Consider the following 19139-nt stretch of genomic DNA (forward strand, 5'->3'; position numbering starts at 1 on the left):
TTCTGTTCCTAGAAAAGAATAAACTACAGTCTTCATGTGCTATTCTCTTTTGCGTGTCCCATGGCTTTACATTTCACTTACTTGTTACGACAAATTACATAAACCCATTAGTATCTATTTGATATTTCCAGTAGTCTAAGAATAGGAAAATTTTACATGGGAAAGAAAAGATTTTTATATATAGTACTCGTCTAAATCTTACCCTACGGCACTTTTCTCCATCTGAAAATTTTGCTTTCTCTCTTGTTTGCCACATTCTAATCTCTGGTTGACATTGTCTCTTCTTAATGATAGGATGCAGACAACTTGAGTCATTGTCAGTTTCAGTCCCTTTGTTACATATTAATTTTACTTTTTTAATCCTAATTTTAAAAAAAGGAAAAAAAAGATTACTAGCTTGTTTTCTGTAAGTACCATCTTTAATGAAATCATTTGCTTTTGAAGAATTCAAGTTGATCCTTGAACAACATGGGTTTGAACTGCAAGAACCACTTATTTGTGGATCTTTTAAAAAAATACAGTACAGTATTATACATGTATTTCCTCTTCCTTATGATTTTCTCGATAACATTTCTTTTTCCTCTAGCTCACTTTATATAAGAATACAGTAACATAGTACATATAACATACAAAATATATTTTTATCAACTATTCATGTTACTAGTAAGGTTTCCAGTCAACAAGCACCCTTAAGCCCTCTGTTCAAGGGTCAACTGTATATATTCTAGAAATTAAGAAAATTCAGAAATCATATTTTTCAGGCTTTAGCTTGCCTAAGGGTGTAGAAAGCCAGAATACAGATATCTCTAGTTTCCAAAGACTTGTCACAATTAATTTTGAGAGTAAGCCTCTTCTTTTCAGTTTTGCAAGCAGGTGGGTTCCAGTCTTCACTTTCCCTCTCAAACACAGTGCCAATGCCTACCTCACATCATCTGTTTATGCCATTCAGAGAATGTCTTCCCCATTCCTGTCTTTCAAAGACCAGCAATTCTTGGCTCCTTCATTATTCCTGTTGACTACTTCACCCCTGAATAATCACTCCATCTGCTGAACTGCATGGCCTTTAGTCAGCAGGTAACCACTTATGATATTTTTACACTGCTGTGATTGCATCATATTCTTATCTTCCTAATTAGATAGTAAAATCACTGAGAACAGGGATGCCCAGTAACCAGCACAACATTCAGCATAAAGAACCCAAACTAGGGATCCCTGGGTGGTGCAGCGGTTTGGCGCCTGCCTTTGGCCCAGGGCGCAATCCTGAAGACCCAGGATCGAATCCCATGTCGGGCTCCCGGTGCATGGAGCCTGCTTCTCCCTCTGCCTGTGTCTCTGCCTCTCTCTCTCTCTCTCTGACTATCATAAATAAATTAAACAAACAAACAAAAAAAGAACCCAAACTAAAGAGCGTAAGTAGGGTGCTTAGATGGCTCAGTCGGATAAGCATCTGCCTTCAGCTCAGGTCATGATCTCAGGGTCCTGGGATTGAGCCCTGTGTCGGGCTCCCTGCTCAGGGCAGGATCTACTTCTCCCTTTCTCTCTGCCCCTCCACCTCCAAATTGTGTGCTTGCTCACACATTGTTTCTAATAAATAAAATCTTTAAAGTCTCTAATAAATAAAATAGAGTGTAACCTATCTTTAGAAAAGTATGTGATTATACAGGCATTCTCCACTTTTCAAAAGTTTGCACTATATCTCTTTGCTTTTATGAAAGACTTATGTTAGGACTGGTTTTTGCTAGCCGAAAGAACTCTGAAGAGGATTTTTGCTTTTATGAAAAAAGGTGTAAGTGAAACTAGCAATCAGCTTGTTTTGCAGCAAGCCAATAAAGAAGCAGCATGCCCTCCAGTGGCAAGGGTGGCCCCTTAGCGCTCCTTCCCTGGGAGCTACCCTCTAGCATCTCAGCATTAAGCTGCCAGAGCTTTCAACTACATCTATGAGCATCCATGCTTTGTCTCAATCTCTTTTGTGCATCTGCCAGCAAGCTATGTTCTAAGGTATCAGACAATCCTAAGAGAGGTTATTTTCTTAGGTCTGAGAGGGCTCAAAAATTTTTCCATATAAATTAATGGTAATTGCTTCTTCACTTCATTCCATTTCGGCCCACAAAAGGTTTCATAGGAACACTCTACTTTTGGAAAGTGAGGGGAACATGTACTTCATCTTCAAAAAAGGAACTGCAAAAGCATTTTGTTTTTGAGTCAAAATCACCAACATATGACAAAATAAGTATTTCTTAGAGTCATACTAGTGTTGTCATGACACTGCAAAATCAAGAAGGAGATAGAATTTCTCTTGGATCCATTTCCTTTTCTGTACTACTTCCCATAAACACCAGCCTCCTGCATCCCATTTCTAAAGAGGTACCAGCTTCCACACTGAAAAACACCCAATCTTTTAAAAATTCTTTGTTCCCCTCAAGATGTTTGTCAATATGGCTTAAAATATTTACCAAGTATTTATATTTCTGTAATCATGTGGTCTAAAATACCATTAAAGATCAAACAGAATGAAACTTTTATGGTAGACTCCTGGACTTATGGATAACCTGACAGACAGTGGAGATATCTGAAGGAAGTAAATCCTTCTAGAATGCTTAAAACTCAGACCACAATTATAATATGCTTATATTGCGTTCTCCTAATTAGATTACATACTAGGTTAATACTGACATGAATATATAATCAAGTAAACGTTCCAATGTGAGACTTCCCACCTGTTGCCAAAGAGAGTACCCCAAAAACCACCAATAAAGGGAATAGATTCCAAAGTTTCTACTCCTCTGACTTTATCAGAGGAGGTATTTCCATTTTCTCGGCTCCCATCACCATTGACAGTTTTCCGTAATTTTCTACGAAAAAAAAATTTCAACAGTTTCAGGTTCAAGAACTTTCATATTTATGCCCCAAATATCACTACAGAAAATGATCCCATGGGCAGCCCCGGTGGCGCAGCGGTTTAGCACCACCTGCAGCCCGGGGTGTGATCCTGGAGACCCAGGATCGAGTCCCACATCCGGCTTCCTGCATGGAGCCTGCTTCTCCCTCTGCCTGTGTCTCTGCCTCTCTCTTCGCTCTTTCTGAATGAATAAATAAATAAATTTAAAAAAAAAAAAAAAGAAAGAAAATGATCCCAGTGGGCTACAATGTGAAATGAAGTATAGTGAACTTCATATAATGAGAATAAATCATGCAAGAATGTTTCTGACTGAAGGTTAAAACTGGGTTCCAAACCAAACTCCTATGCTATCATTGTGTTCAATATTTCAAGAAATGGAACTGATATTCCAAAATATTACTAGAAAAAAATTTTCACACATATGACCAAAAGTCTTTTCAGGAACACTCAAATGCCACCAGCAGAAGGAACAATTCCTTTAAATATGGATGTCAGAAATCTGTATGCATTGGGCACACTTCAGCAGAGAACACAAAATACACCAAATGATCACTTTGCATTGATACTTTAAGCAGTTAAAAGATCTCTTATAAATCACCGAGATACACCACATGTGATTTCCTTAGAAATCATTCAATTGAACAGAATTTTCAAGGAACCCTTTAAAAACATTTTTTTGAAAATAACATTCAAAAATAAGAATAAATGTGTTGAAATTCATTGTACCAAATGAAAAAAATCTTCTTGAGTAACTGTTTAGGGGGAAAAATCTATATATATTCTGAGAGATGATAATATAACTTTTGGAAGGTAATAGACCTACATTTAACTAAAAAAAAACCTTTGACAGTTCCAAAACCACACACATAACTAACGAAAACATGAAGTGAAGTCATTGTGTAGAAAAGTCAAATTCATCTCTGTTAAAAGCTTAGAACACTTTGAAATCATTCTTATTATTTACCATTAAAAAAAGGTAAATATATAAAAAAAAGGTAAATATCTTACTAGCACTAATACAATGTACTAACATCCTTGTTTATACAGTGAATTTTCACCAAATTTTGATTGAGACTGTAGTTTGAAGAAGGTTTTCAAAGTCACTATTTAAGGTAAATTTTAACAAAGGACAATACAGCATCACAGATTTTTTTTTTCCAGATTTTTCTTTTTAAACAACCATTCTTAATGACAAAATCCCACCTGGGATTGAGAGGTCATGATGGTTTCTTAGCATCAGAAAGAAAAGTGAAAGCTAAACGATAATTGAAAAGACACACAAAACAGGAAGATTTTTCATTGTTTTCATTAAGGATTTTGTAAATCTGTACCATGCCCCTCCCAGAAAATACCCAACTAGAAGTGTAATTTCTCATCTTACCTTCTTCTCCGATTTCCATTGTTTCCCGATGGTCTTGTTATCTGAGTCGACACAATTTGACAGTGGACAGTCCCCATGAGTAACATAAGGCACAGGGGTCCAAGGACTTCACTTACATTCACAATAGGCATCAGAATATATAACACGAGTGCTATAACTGAAAGGAAGAGGTTTCAAAATGTAAAACAGCCAGGCCCATCTTTATATCCTGGCAACTGCATACACTATTGCTACAAAAATCTATCGATGTAAAAAGTACAAGGGAAAAGGCACATCATTTTCTATAGTACAAGCCTCTTGCTGCACATCAGTTGAGTGAAAACTGAAGCCTTAGGCCACAGAGAAAGAGAAGGATGATGCATTTGAAGGATTTGCTTTCCTGGTATTATAATAATCTAGATATTTCAAAAGGCCCTCCACCACAAAACAGCTGGTGATACATATGCTGTATGATACATATACTATAAAGTGCTGTTCTGCTCAGAGGACAGTATTTTCCACGGCCCACACTTATACGGGTGGCAATCAGCAAAGCTGGGATTTGAACCCCAGCACCTGGGCTCCAGAGTCCCTACTCTTAACTACTCTGCTTTACTGCCTCTTCATATATGTATATGAACTGTCCAAAAAAGTAAGTGGTGAAAGAAATAGAAAAACATTAAAGATTGCATCCAAAAGTTCCAGATACAACTTAGCAGATCACTTCTTTCAGACTTTAACATAAAGATAATTCTCATGCTATACAAACTATTCCTACATGGAGAAAAAAGCTAGCAAATTCATTTCGTGCCTTACTACCCTATCACCTAAATATAACATGATAGCACCAAAACCATAAACAGACCTTGCTGGCTTGTGAATGTGGTTATAATTTACTACTGAAAAGCAAGCAACATGAATGGATTTTCCTCTACTTGGCTCACTGCTATAAGTAGCACATAATGGGCATAAGTAGCACATAATGGGCATTTATATTTGTTGAATGAGTAATTGAAATACTATCAAAGTAAATTTGAATAATTCGCCAACACCATGCAGGGTTTATGCTTGAAGGAAAAATCTATCTCTGCAGCTAGATAGAATAGTACATGTACAGACATGGTAGGTACTTACATATTTGTTGACTGAAATGATTTAATCTAATAATTTAATAACATGTAATTTAAATCACACATAATACAAATCGTCTCAATTGACAATTGTGTTAAAGGCCTTTGTCTCTGATCCCTGGGAGGTAACCTCTAAATCCTTGGACTTTCTCAAGTGGATGGAAGTATCTTTGTTATTCACAGTGGGCCCCTTGGACCAAACCTGATAGTTTATGCCAATGAAGTAACTATGGATAGGGGTAGTCATACCAGAAAAACCAACCATGTGACTAGAGGGTTGAGTCTTTGAGCCACATTGCATCAGCCTGACCTCTGGGTGGGGAGGAGAGCTGAAGACTAAGTTGGCTACTTAGCCAATGACTCAACTGGTTATGCCTATATAATAAACTCTCAGTAAAAATTCTGGATTACAAAGGTTGGGTGAGCATTCCTGATGGGCAATAGCCTGTTAGTATTACTGCTACCCATCATGGTGGAAAGGGTACCATATCCCTGAGGATGATGCAAACTTCCTGTTTGGAATCCTTCCAAACTATGCATCTCTTCTAATTCATATAATAAAACTTTTAGTATAATAAAACTGTAAGTAGAGCACTTTCCTGAGTTCTGGGAGTCATTCTATGAATTATCAAAGGGATCAGTACAGGACCCTCAAAACTGTAGCCAGTGGGTCAGAAGTAAGGGTAGCCCTGGGGACTTCCAAAGTGAGGCTGGTATCTGAAGTGAGGGGAGTCTTACAAAGGACTGTACCTTTAACTTGTGAGTTTGGCCAACTCCTATATAGTGAAAAAGCATTCCATAAAAGTCAACATTTGTTCCTGATTTGTGATTAATCTTAAATGTCAATCTCTTCTAAAATACTAGGAATATAAAAATATGTCCCTAATATACTAAAGAGTAAGTCAACACACATCACACTAATGAAGACACTCTTAATCAGAAACAAAAGGATGACCATTTTTACTGTTATTATTTAATGCTGCTCTGAAAATGTTGACTAATTCAATTATAGTAAGTGAAATTTATGAAAAAGGAGGAGACCAGACTTTCATTATTTGCTTACAAAGTGATTGTATAATTAGAAATGTGAGGCAAGCACTGAAAAACTATTGAAATTAATAAGGGTTTAATAAAGTGATTGATTATAACAATTTTAAACATAGACTAATAGCTTTCAAATGTAACAGCACTAACCAGTTGAAATTTATAAAACAAAAAGTGTCATATCTGCAGCAGCAACAAAAATAAAAATATAAATATTTTACTTTAATATGGAAGCACTGAAGTGTCCATTTGATGGATGAATGTATAAAAAATATGGGATACACATATAATGGAGTCTTATTTACTCTTAAAATGGAAGGAAATGCACATGCTATATATATATGGATGAACCTTGATAACATTAGGCTAAAGGAAATAAGCCAGGCTCAAAAGGACAAATACTGCATGGTTCCACTCACATGAGGTATCTAGAGCAGTCAAATTCACAGAGAAAGAAAACAGAATGGTTGCTAGTGTCCTGTGCTTGGGGGAGAATTGGGGAATTATTGTTTTATAGGTATGGGGTTTCAGTTTGGAAAGATGAAAAAAGTTCTGGAGATGGATGGTAGTGATGGTTGCATAGCAATGTAAATGGACTTAATGCCACTGACTGTATACTTAAAAATGATGAAGATGGTACATTATATGTTATGTACTTTTTATCACAATAACAATTTTTGAGTTTAAGAAGATCTAAGTAGACCTCATAAGAAATAAAAATCCTACAAAGCTTTACTGATATAACAGAAGACTTGATTAAAAGGTGAGATAAAGGGATCCCTGGGTGGCGCAGCGGTTTGGCGCCTGCCTTTGGCCCAGGGCGCGATCCTGGAGACCCGGGATCGAGTCCCACGTCGGGCTCCCTGCATGGAGCCTGCTTCTCCCTCTGCCTGTGTCTCTGCCTCTCTCTCTCTCTCTCTCTGTGACTATCATGAATAAATAAATAAAATCTTAAAAAAAAAAAATAAAAGGTGAGATAAATCATTTTCTCCCCATCCCCCTCCACAAATAGATCGATGTCTTCATGGGAAGGGCAAGATTCTAATTCCAAAGTATTTTTTTTGTTTTGATTAGGATAAAATAATTCTATGTTATTTTGAAAAAATAAGTAAAAAACACGTAAGAAAATATTGAAAAAGCAGAATACTAGAGGAATACTTTATATATTAAACAAGTATAGCAATTAAAGAAATGTGGTACATATATGAGAATAACCAAACTGATGGTATAGAATATGTGTTTAGAAATAGGCCATGATGTATATGAAAATTTAATATATATAACTTAATGTATCCCAACAAGGAAGAAAGAAATTCTTTAATAACAAACATATGGAAAAATATTTAACTTCACCTTTACAAGCTACCCAAAAATGCAGACTAAATAAGCAAAACAATTTTTTGTATATCCAATTAGATAACAATCTTTAAAATTATAATAATGCTGGTCAGACTGTGGTAAAACAGGCACTCTCAACCACTACTTTCCAAAAGAAGTATGCCACTAGCAATTTCATTTTATGTACTAAGATCCTTATAATGTTTATATTCTTTTATATCTTAATTCTATTTCGGAGAATAAATTCTAAGGAAATAACATAAAATATGGAAAATTTTGTTCACAATGTCATTATTAATAGGGGAAAAATACCCAGGAACAATCTAAATGCTCACAAAATGGGAACAGTTATGTAAATTATAGTACTTTTATACAGTGGAATATTAAGTAGCTGTAAAAATGATTTATGGTGAATCCATATGAGAGACTCATACAGACATGAAAATGATCATTTTAAATGATGGTGTATCCATGTGATGGAATATTATGCAGCCAGTAAAATGACAGCTAGTTAATTACAATTAAATAAAACTAAAAATTCAGTTCCTTATTCACACTAACCACATTACAAGTACTCAACAGCCACCTATGACTGGGTAGTACAGACACAGAATGTTTCTATCATCACAGAAAATCTGTTGGGACAGCACTGTCACAACTTTAGAAAATTAAAGAGATTTGTAAATTCATACACTTATCTTTCCCTCTAAAACTTAACCCCCCAAAACCAATGCAGATAAAAGAAAACAAAAATCGCCCCAAATCCTTCCACCCCAACTCAACCTTAACCTAACTCTGTTTTTTTTTTATTTTTTTATTTTTATTTATTCATGATAGGCACACAGTGAGAGAGAGAGAGGCAGAGACACAGGCAGAGGGAGAAGCAGGCTCCATGCACCAGGAGCCTGACGTGGGACTCGATCCCGGATCTCCAGGACCGCGCCCTGGGCCAAAGGCAGGCGCCAAACCGCTGCGCCACCCAGGGATCCCACCTAACTCTGTTCTAATTCATGTCTTTTTGCTCACATATTACCATAGTGTATACGTGGTCCCATTTCAAAAAGTATTCCCGGGAGGCAGTAGCAACAAAGTGGTAAAGAGAATGTGCTGGGTTCCCTGCACATAGTGAGAAGTGAAAAGCCAACATCACGTAATTGTGTAATACAGAGATTATAATAGATTCCTGGGGAATGGCAGGACTATTTAGAAAGTATAGATAGGGATGGCCTCCTGGGCAAATTCCATCTGTGCTCAGATCCTAAAGATTAAAAAGAAGATAGTCATGTGAAAAGCCTGAAGATTGTTTCAAACAGAAGGAAGAACTCTATGCAAAGCACAGATAAAGGGCCATTATGCCTACAGCAGGCAAGGAGGAGAGCCATAAAATGGACTTTGGGCAGGTCAGCAGGGAAGAGATTATGTAGGGTGCTGAAGGCTGTGGTGAGGAGTCTGTATTTTAATCCAAGGCAATAAGAAGTCTCTCAAGGGTTTTAAGCAGGAAAATGGCATGATATAGGTTCCACTGTAAAATATTTCTGTGAAAAGAATGGTTGGGAGAAAGGAGGCTCAAAGTAGATTATTCCAGTGGTCTAGGCAAAGTGATGTTGATGTTGTGGACCATGATGGGGAAAAAAAAAATCCAGAGTTCCATGTTAGATATGATAGGTTCAAGATACCTATTAAATTTTTATAGAGAAATGCCAAAAGCAGGCAATTAGATTTATGAGTCTGAAGTTCAGAAGAGAGGTCTGGCCTGAAGATAGAAATTTGAGAATCACCAGTTTATCAGCTATATTTAAAAATGGGGTTTGATGATAGTATGGAGAGAAGAGAACCCAGGATCTAACCTTGAGGTAATCCAATATTCAAAGGTCACACAGAAGAAAAGATTAAAAAGGCCTGGTCAATGAAACAGGTGGAAAGAAATTCAAGAGAGATGAGTTAGACAATTATGTTTGCTCTCTGTGAGCAAATAAATCTAAGATGATCTCCAAATGGTGTACATCCCTTCATTTCTTTGCACTTTAAACTCTCAAATGAAAGGGTAAACATAAGAACAGTAAGGTCTGCATTATCTAATAGCAAAAATAGCAAAAAGAAACTGTCAATAATTTATTCCACCCTTATAATTACCTTGCATGAGGTAAAGCAGTAGCAGCCAAACAAAGATTCTTAAGGAGGTAACCTGAATCCACCAGTTGCTGAACAATGGAAAAAATACAACTCGAACGAGCCCCTTCCGAGTCAGAGATGTCCATGGAATTTCAGGTTTGGCTTTGGCAAATGTTGAGCCTTTAAATATACAATAAAACAGAACATCAAACATTTACATCTACTGTACTAATGCCCACTTGTAACGCTGTCTTAAAAACAGCTGAGAGCAAAAATCACCACATAACCTATTCAGTTAAAAAGAACCCTCTTAGATGTTCATTGAATCTGATAACTTCTTGCCTCAATCACTGGGACAGGAGCTCAACATAAGTCAGGCTGACTCGAAAGCTATGATATATGTTTTTCTCAATTACACAATAGCAGTTTCCAAGTTCATCCCTCATTCACTCTAATAGAAACCATGCCGGGGATCCCTGGGTGGCGCAGCGGTTTAGCGCCTGCCTTTGGCCCAGGGCGCAATCCTGGAGTCCTGGGATCAAGTCCCACATTGGGCTTCCGGTGCATGGAGCCTGCTTCTCCCTCTGCCTGTGTCTCTGCCTATCTCTCTCTCTCTCTCTCTGTGACCATGATTAAAAAAAAAAAAAAAAAAAAAAGAAACCATGCCATTTATACAGCCACCCAGCACCCCCCAAAAAAGGGAAAAAAATCCTAAGGCCTGAATGATGAGGGACAAATATTCCCTTTGGAAATTAGAGTATATTGTCATATAGGGAAGACATCTAAAAAGAATCTCTAGCACCACTATGAAATAATGCAATAAAAAACATAAGAAACTAACTTTAGAACTCACCTCTGATTAAGTCAACGTCAATCAAGTCTGGTTTTATGTGACCCATCTTTTTTGGTTTGTTTTTGAAGCCCTAGTATAAAACAAAACCAGAGGTAAGGTTAAAAAGCCTTTTTAAATAAAAAAGGTAAATTTAAACATTTCTTTTTCTCTATATCTGACTCCCTTTTACTGGGGACACTTTAATCCTAATGTTCCTTAAAAGAATTTATCATTAAAGTTCTGGTTTTTAGTTTATCAAGTAATGCAAGAACATACTTTTATCACTTTTTAAAATGATCCAATAATGCCAAAAGATCAGGAAGTATAAAATAATAATCTCCTATTCCCCTTTCCTCTCCTCCTGGTTTCATTCATTAAAAACAAATAACTATAATTTTTTTTAAACCTGTTTCTCGTGGTATTTACTTCCATACTGTTTTTTTTTTTTTTTTTTTTAAGTCAGCTCCACATGCAGCATGGAGCCCAACATGGGCTTGAACTCCCAACCTTGAGACCAAGACCTAAGCTGAGATCAAGAGTCAGACACTTAACTGACTGAGCCACCTGGGCACCCCTACTTCTATACTTCTAAATAAGATGCTACGTTTTTACTGCCATTATTTAATTCATTGATTTTAGAATAATCTATTGACTCCTAATACATAAGCACATGAGAATTTAGGTCTCTTATACAAGCCCACATCATAACTTCCACCCCCAAAACATATATCCCTACAACAGTTATTAACTTTTGATAAATCAGTAATCAGTGGTACGATGTGATCACTAGGAAATATTATTCCCTGTAAGCCATATTTTATATTCTCTTAATTTATTCTACAGAGTCAGTTAAAATATTTATCATTTTTCAAATACTCAAATGCCAGAAAATGGAGTCCTTTTTTCTAAAAAAAAAAAAAAAAAAAAAAAAAAAAAATTCCTAGAAATGCCCTTCCCAGAAACTTCTATCTTCCTGCAGCAATCAGACTGGCTATCAGACTGGCTGCCCCCTGAGTACAGCTAGCTGTAGGGTAGGACTTCTCACTATCACCCTGACCACTCCCTTCACCTCTGCGGTGAATCTCTAGCTTCTATATCCCATGACTTCCTGGAGCACATCCTTCAGAAGCTTCCTGAGAAAGGGGTCACAGAAAGTAACCTTTTTAAGCCTTGCATATCTGAAAATGAATTCATTTTACCCTTATGCCTAGTTAAAGGTTACACTAAGGTGTAGAATTCTAAGTTGTTAATAATTTTCTGTCAGGAATTAAGACATTGTTCTACTATTTTCTAGCTTCCAGTGTTGCCATTGCAAACTCCAGTGCCTTTCTGATTCCTTTTCGTTTGAGTGTGAATTGTTCCTTTCCTCTGAATCTTCACTTTATTCATGCTGTCCAGAAAGTTCATAATGATATGCCTTGATATGAGTTTTTACATCCATTGTGCTGAGAATCCCTTCTACATGGAAATCCGTGTTTTTTGGCTTTAGGGAAGTTTTCTTATAATAATTATATTTCTTCCCTTCTTAACTTTCTCACCTATTTTCTACCTCTTTTGTCTTTTTGTTCTGCTTTCTGGAAATTTCCTCAAACTCTTCTATTAAATTTTTCATTTTGATTCTTTGGGTTCATTTCCTTCTATTTTCTTTTTATGTTGGAGGGTTTATTCAAATACCTAGTCATCACTGGCTGTTTTTTTTTTTTATATATATATTAGAATGAAGTGCTGAAAATCTGATGGGCTCAGTATTCTACTTCAAAGTATATATCCAAGACAAATGTGTATTTCACTAAATAATGTGTACAACATGTTCATGGAGGAATTATCTATAAGGGCTCCAAACTGGAAACTACCCAGCAACATCAAATGGATGTTGCCCATCAACAGAATGCATAAATAACTATGGTGTTGTACTGAATAAACTATAATTACACAACATGAATGAATCTCACAAACATAATACAGAACAAAAGAAATTAGACTCAAAGGTGTATATAAGGTATAATTTCATTTATATAAAGTTCAAAAAGGCAAAATTAATCTACAGCACTAGTGCTTGCGATACTGGTTTATCTCTGTTGGTAGCACTGACAGGAAGAGTATATGAGGAAAGCTTCTATGGTACTGCTAATTATCCATCTCTTAATCTTAGTGCTAGTTACACGGTTATGTTCAGTTTGAGAAAATTCCTCAAACTTTGCACTTAAAGCTTTGTTCTGTGTAAGTATATCCATATTTACTGAACACGTTTTACTTCAATAGAAAGTTTTTAAAATTTATTGGAAGCTCTGTGTATATGAGCACAGCTTACAGACTTGGGATTTCACTGCAGAGTAATCAACCAGCTTGAGGGGATTACTAAATGTCAGTATCTGGAGGGATTTTTTTCTGGGTCATTCCAGGCTCTTCGAAGAATTTTCCAGTGTTTTCCTTGGTTGCGGGTTAGGAAGGGTAAAGATTTCTGTGGTGGAAGGTTTAAGATTAAATCAAGGGGCTCACAATTCTGCTTTTAGCATGATTCTTGCCTGTCCTTCACTGTCCACAGACCCTTCTCCAACGAATTTTCTCAGAAGAAATATCACCAGTCTCCTTCCGAAGGGCACTGTTGCAGGTCTTTAAGGGTCCAACCTCTCTGTATAACAAAGTTCATCAAATCTCCTATTTAACTGCCTCACATGGAACTTAGAGCATTCAAGTCCTCTGCCTCTCTGAGGAGTTGTGAAGGGCAAACAACATTTCTCCTGGCTCCCCTAACACTCTCATCCATTTATTCATTGTCTTTTTTTAAAAAAGATTTTATTTATTTATTTATTTATTTATTTATTTATTTATTCATTCATTCATTCATTCATTCATTCATTCATTCATGAGAGACACACAGAGAGAGGCAGAGACACAGGCAGAGGGAAAAGCAGGCTCCCTGTGGGGAACCCAATGTGGAACTCCATCCCAGGACCCCGGGATCACAACCTGAGCCAAAGGCAGACTCTCAACCACTGAGCCACCCAAGAGCCCCCATTTTTCATCTTTTAAACATGTGTTGATTCCTAATCTACTGAGATCTTCTTCCTCAATCTTTTTCCTTGACTTTGTGGACATACCCATTTTATACAACCTCTTTATGAATTCCTTTCATGTAATTTAGTGGTAACTCAGAAAGAAGAGATTATTATAAATGTGTGCGGCCAATCTATCACATTTAACCAAAAATCTAGTCATAATTTTTTTTTTTCATGACATGAAGAATCCTTTCAGGGCCTTTATCTTCTAGCACTTCAACTTAAAGGAGCTTAATTTGTGATGTTATTAGGTATTCATTTTTCTTTTTTTTTTTCATTTTTCTTAAAAGATAAAAATGCATGAGCTTTCACAGAGTACGTTTTACATCTCCAAGTTTCTTAAATTAATCATTGTTGCTCCCAAAGGGTGGCACTTACTCAATTTTATTAACATCTAGATAATGGTTTTCACAGGGAAAAGCCAGGGTTTAAAAATCGTAACTTTGCTGGGTATTATGAATCAAAAGTAAGTTTGTGAATTATCTTTTGTGTTTCAAACTCCTGGTTTGCCTAACAGTTTTGTTTCACTACTATCAGTAAATAAAACTTTTTAAAAATGAATTTTAATTTCATACTCAATCAACATGTGTAAATGCTAATTAAGCTTTTAAAATTAGGTATTTAAGCATTAAAGTAAAAATTAAAGGTTACAGCCATTTGCTATTTCCCTATTTCAGACATTGAGCCAGTATTGATCATTAGCTCTGTTTAACTAAATAGATGTAGCCAAATAATTTCTCTCAAGTGGATCCTATGTTTCTATCTAATTCAACTACAAACTAAAGATTTTACAGAAAAATGTTCTAAAACCCTAAATGTGATAAAAGTAAACCTAAAGAGGAATCAAAATTTGAAAATTAGACATTTCAAGGAAAAAAAATAATCCTTTGAAAACTTACACACTAACTTTTGAAATATGCATTATATCCATGAGAGTAACAATTATCTTGGCTACATACAAAATCAGAAATTAAAACTTTAAAAATAAAAATATCGCTGTATTATATATATATATATATATATTTTTTTTTTTTTTTGCTGTATTATATTTTAACAGACAAAGACCTTGTGGGCTTTTATTTCCTTCAAATGAATACCCAGAAAAGGGATGGCTGGATCAAATGGTAGTTCTATTTTTCATTTTTTTAAAGCCTTCATACTGTTTTCCATAATGGTTTACCAATTTACATTCCCACCAGTGGTATGTAAAGGCTCTCTTTTCTTTACATTCTCACCAACACTTACTATCTTTTGTCTTTCTTTAAAGAGTCATCCTGACAGGTCTGAGGTGATATCTCACTGTAGTTTGGGTTCATACTTCCCTGATTATTAGTGATGTTTTTTTTTTTTTTTTTTTTTTTTAATTTTTATTTATTTATGATAGTCACACAGAGAGAGAGAGAGAGAGGCAGAGACATAGGCAGAGGGAGAAGCAGGCTCCATGCACCGGGAGCCCGATGTGGGATTCGATCCCGGGTCTCCAGGATCACGCCCTGGGCCAAAGGCAGGCGCTAAACCGCTGCGCCACCCAGGGATCCCGATTATTAGTGATGTTAAGCACCTTTTCATATACCTATTGGGTATATCTTCTTTGGAAAAGAAAAGTATAGCTCAAGTCCAATGTTTCCTTGTGGATTTTCTGTCTGGATGATCTATCCATTGTTGAAAGTGGAGTTACTAAAGCCCCCAATGACTATTGACTATTGTATCACTGTCTATTTTTCCCTTTAGGTCTGTTTATATTTGCTTTATATATATATTTGGGTGCTCCTACATTGGGTTTTTAAATATATATATTTTAAAGATTTTATTCATTTATTCATGAGAGACACAGAGAGAGAGGCAGAGACACAGGCAGAGGGAGAAGCAGGCTCCATGCAGGGAGCTTAACATGGGACTCAATCCTGGGTCTCCAGGATCACACCCCAGGCTGAACGCGGCACTAAACTGCTGAGCCACCCAGGCTGCCCAGGTGCATAAATATTTACAGATGGTATATTCTCCTTTGTTTTCTTTCTTGTTCTGATAGTTTGTTTTTAGTATACAGAAATGCAACATATTTTTATATACTGATTTTGTATCCTGTGACTTTACTGAATTCATTCATTATCATTGTTTTTGGTGGAGTCTTCACAGTTTTCTAAATATTATACCGTGTCACCAGCAAAAGGTAACAGTTTTACTTCTTCCTTTCTGATTTGGATACCTTTTATTTCTTCTTCTTGCCTAATTGTTCTGGCTGGGACTTCCAATATAAGTTGAATGAAAGTGGAAAAATGGGCAGCCTATCTTGTTCCTGATCTTAGTGGAAAAGCTTTCAGCTCTTCATTTCTGAGTATAATGTTAGCTGTGGACTATGAGATCTCTCTCTCTTTTTTTTTTTTTTTTGACAACATAGATGGAACTTGAGGGCATTATGCTAAGTGAAATAAGTCATACAGAAAAAAGACAAATAACATATGATTATACGTGAATTCTTAAAACGAAACAAAACAAAACAAAACCCCAAAATTAACAAACCACGCTTTTAGGTACACAACAGATTGGTAGTTGCAAGAACTGAGGGTGTGGGTGGGAGAAATAAGTGAACTAATGGGTTTTTCCTCTTAGTTTAAATAAACTGAATAAAAATTACAAGTAATAATAATAAGGTAATACTGGCCTCAAAAGACATTAAATACGATGGACTTAACAGATATACATAGAACATTCCATCCACAAGCAGCAGAATACATATTTTTTCTCAAGTGCACATAATAAATTCTCCAGGGATAGATCATATTAGGCCACAAAAGAAGTCTTAATAAGTTTAAGAAGAATGAAATTATATCAAGCATTTCTTTCTGAACACAATGGTATGAAACCAGAAATCAATTACCAAAAAAGAAGGAAAATTCAAATATGTGGAGATTAAGCAACATGCTACTAAATAACCAATGAGTCAAAGAAGAAGTCAAAAGAGAAGTTTTAAAATTTGAAAACAAATAAAAATGAAAATACAATGTACTAAAACAGTTCTAAGAGGGAAGTTCCTAGTGATAAATGTCTACATTAAGAAAGAACCCTAACAAATAAACAATATCTTAACTTTATATCTCAAGAAACTAGAAAAGAGGAACAAAGCCCAAAGTTACTAAAAGGAAATAACAAAGATCAGAGTGGGAAAAAACGAAATAGAAACTAAAAAGACGGGATCCCTGGGTGGCGCAGTGGTTTGGCGCCTGCCTTTGGCCCAGGGCGCGATCCTGGAGACCTGGGATCGAATCCCACGTCAGGCTGCCGGTGCATGGAGCCTGCTTCTCCCTCTGCCTATGTCTCTGCCTCTCTCTCTCTCTCTCTGTGACTATCATAAATAAATAAAAATTAAAAAAAAAATTAAAAAAAAAAGAAACTAAAAAGACAATAAAGTAAATCAACAAACTAAGAACTGGTTTCTTTAACAGATAAGCAAAATAGACCAACCTTTAGCTAGACTTACCAAAGGGGGAAGAAAAAGAGGACTCAAACAGAATCAGAAATGAAAGAGATATTACAACTGATAACATAAAAACAAAGAAAGGATTAAAAAAAACTAATATGTACAATTATATGGGAACCAATTGGACAACCTAAAAGAAATGGATAAACTCCTAGAAACACAAGACCTCCCAAAAAACTAAATCAGGAAGAAAATTTGGACAGACTGATTAACAGCAAGGAGATTAGAAAAGTTTTGATGATTTATCATCCCAAAAGCATTTGATGAAATTCAACATCCATTTATGATAAAAACTCTCAACAAAGTGGTATAGAGGGAATGTACATCAACATAATTAAGGCCATAAATGACAAGGTTCATTTTTTTCATTCACTTAATTTTCTACATATATATCACTAGTTCAAGTTGAAACTCCCTATAAGTGTTACAAATCTGCTTCCTATATACTCAAACACAACAAATACCAGTTTCTTTTTTTCCCTTTGAAGATATCTCTAACAGTTTTGTCTTCCTGCTTCTTTCTGATCTCAGTATTTTCCAGGCCTGATATAAACTGTCATCCTGGGACATCTCTTAGTTATCCTGGAATTCCCTTTACCTCTCTTTGTGCTGGCTATCCTGATTCCTAATACTATGAATTCCTCTTTTTTGGTTTACTCATTCATTATAATACAGTATATATACCTTCCTGTACTTTCTGAGAGGGTACACAGGTGAGACATTTTTTTTTGAAACATTGAAGATCTGAAAATATATTCATGAAGCACCTTATATTCAGTTAATAAACTTGAAAAAAAACCCCAACAGTCTGCGGGTTCAGAGAGCATCCATGGTTGTTGAACACATCCATATCAGAAGTGTGACACACCCCAACTCCACAGGGACATAAGCTCCTATGATCTGGATTCTCCCATACCTTGCCCTTTGCAACTCATCTAGCTGTTCATCTATATCCATCATCATATCCTTTAATAAACTGAAAAATGTAACTGTTTCTCTGAGTTCTGTAAGCCACTCTAGCAAATTAATCAAACCTGAGGAAGGGGTCATGGGAACTTGATTTGTAGCCACATTGGACAGAAGTTGTGGGTAATCTGGGGACCTACTAGGTATCCAAAGTGGGTGGCAGCAGTCTTGTGGGACTGAGCCTTTAACTTGTGGGATCTGACACTATATTCAGGGAGACAGTGTCAGAGTTGAGTGAATTATAGGACCCCCCAGATGGTTTCAGGGAGAACTGCATGGTGTTGGGGGAAACTTCCACATGTTTGGTGACAGAGGCAAAGTGTCTGGCGTGAATAGTAAAAGACTCATGGGAGAAACACACAAGGTAGACTGAACTAAGTTTTTTTTTTAATCAAGTTATGAAATATGATAATGCTCCTTAGTATAGTTGCTAATCACTCAAAAGATCCTTTCATTGATATAATAAAACCCACAGCTAACATCATACTCAATAGTAACAAACTGAAAGCTTTCCCTCTGAGATCAGGAATAAGATACGGATGTCCCCTCTCACCATTTTTTATTCAACAAAGTGCTGGAACTCCTAGCTGCAGCAATCAAACAAGAAAAAGAAATAAAAGGCACCCAAATTAGTAAGGAAGAAGTAAAACTGTCCTTATTTGTAGATGACATGATACTATATACAGAAAATCCTAAAGACACTCCCAAAAAACTATTAGAAAAAATGAATTCATTAAAGTTGTAGGACACAAAATTAACAGAAATTTGTTGAATTCCTCTACACCAATAACTACTAGCAAAAAGAGAAATTTAGGGATCCCTGGGTGGCGCAGCGGTTTGGCGCCTGTCTTTGGCCCAGGGCGCAATCCTGGGGACCCGGGATCGAATCCCACGTCGGGTTCCCGGTGCATGGAGCCTGCT

The 19139-nt window shown here is 36.2% G+C and overlaps 1 protein-coding gene across 5 annotated transcripts in view; it reads right to left on the reverse strand.

The window, feature by feature from the left end:
* Nucleotides 1-19139, reverse strand: part of PHTF1 (putative homeodomain transcription factor 1) — a 43900-nt gene that overhangs the window by 13675 nt on the left and 11086 nt on the right. For 4 of the 5 annotated variants that reach the window (XM_025453478.3, XM_025453473.3, XM_025453475.3 and 1 more), the window contains exons 4-8: nucleotides 10737-10806; nucleotides 9905-10063; nucleotides 4281-4437; nucleotides 2718-2852; nucleotides 203-362 (exon numbers count right to left, since the gene is read on the reverse strand). In XM_025453478.3, coding sequence (XP_025309263.1) covers nucleotides 203-362; nucleotides 2718-2852; nucleotides 4281-4437; nucleotides 9905-10063; nucleotides 10737-10806 — 681 coding nt within the window. The remainder of the gene's footprint in view (nucleotides 1-202; nucleotides 363-2717; nucleotides 2853-4280; nucleotides 4438-9904; nucleotides 10064-10736; nucleotides 10807-19139) is intronic. The other variant, XM_025453477.3, reaches the window with a different exon arrangement.

This window comes from Canis lupus, chromosome 17 (genome assembly GCF_003254725.2).
Source record: "Canis lupus dingo isolate Sandy chromosome 17, ASM325472v2, whole genome shotgun sequence".
NCBI lineage: Eukaryota > Metazoa > Chordata > Mammalia > Carnivora > Canidae > Canis > Canis lupus.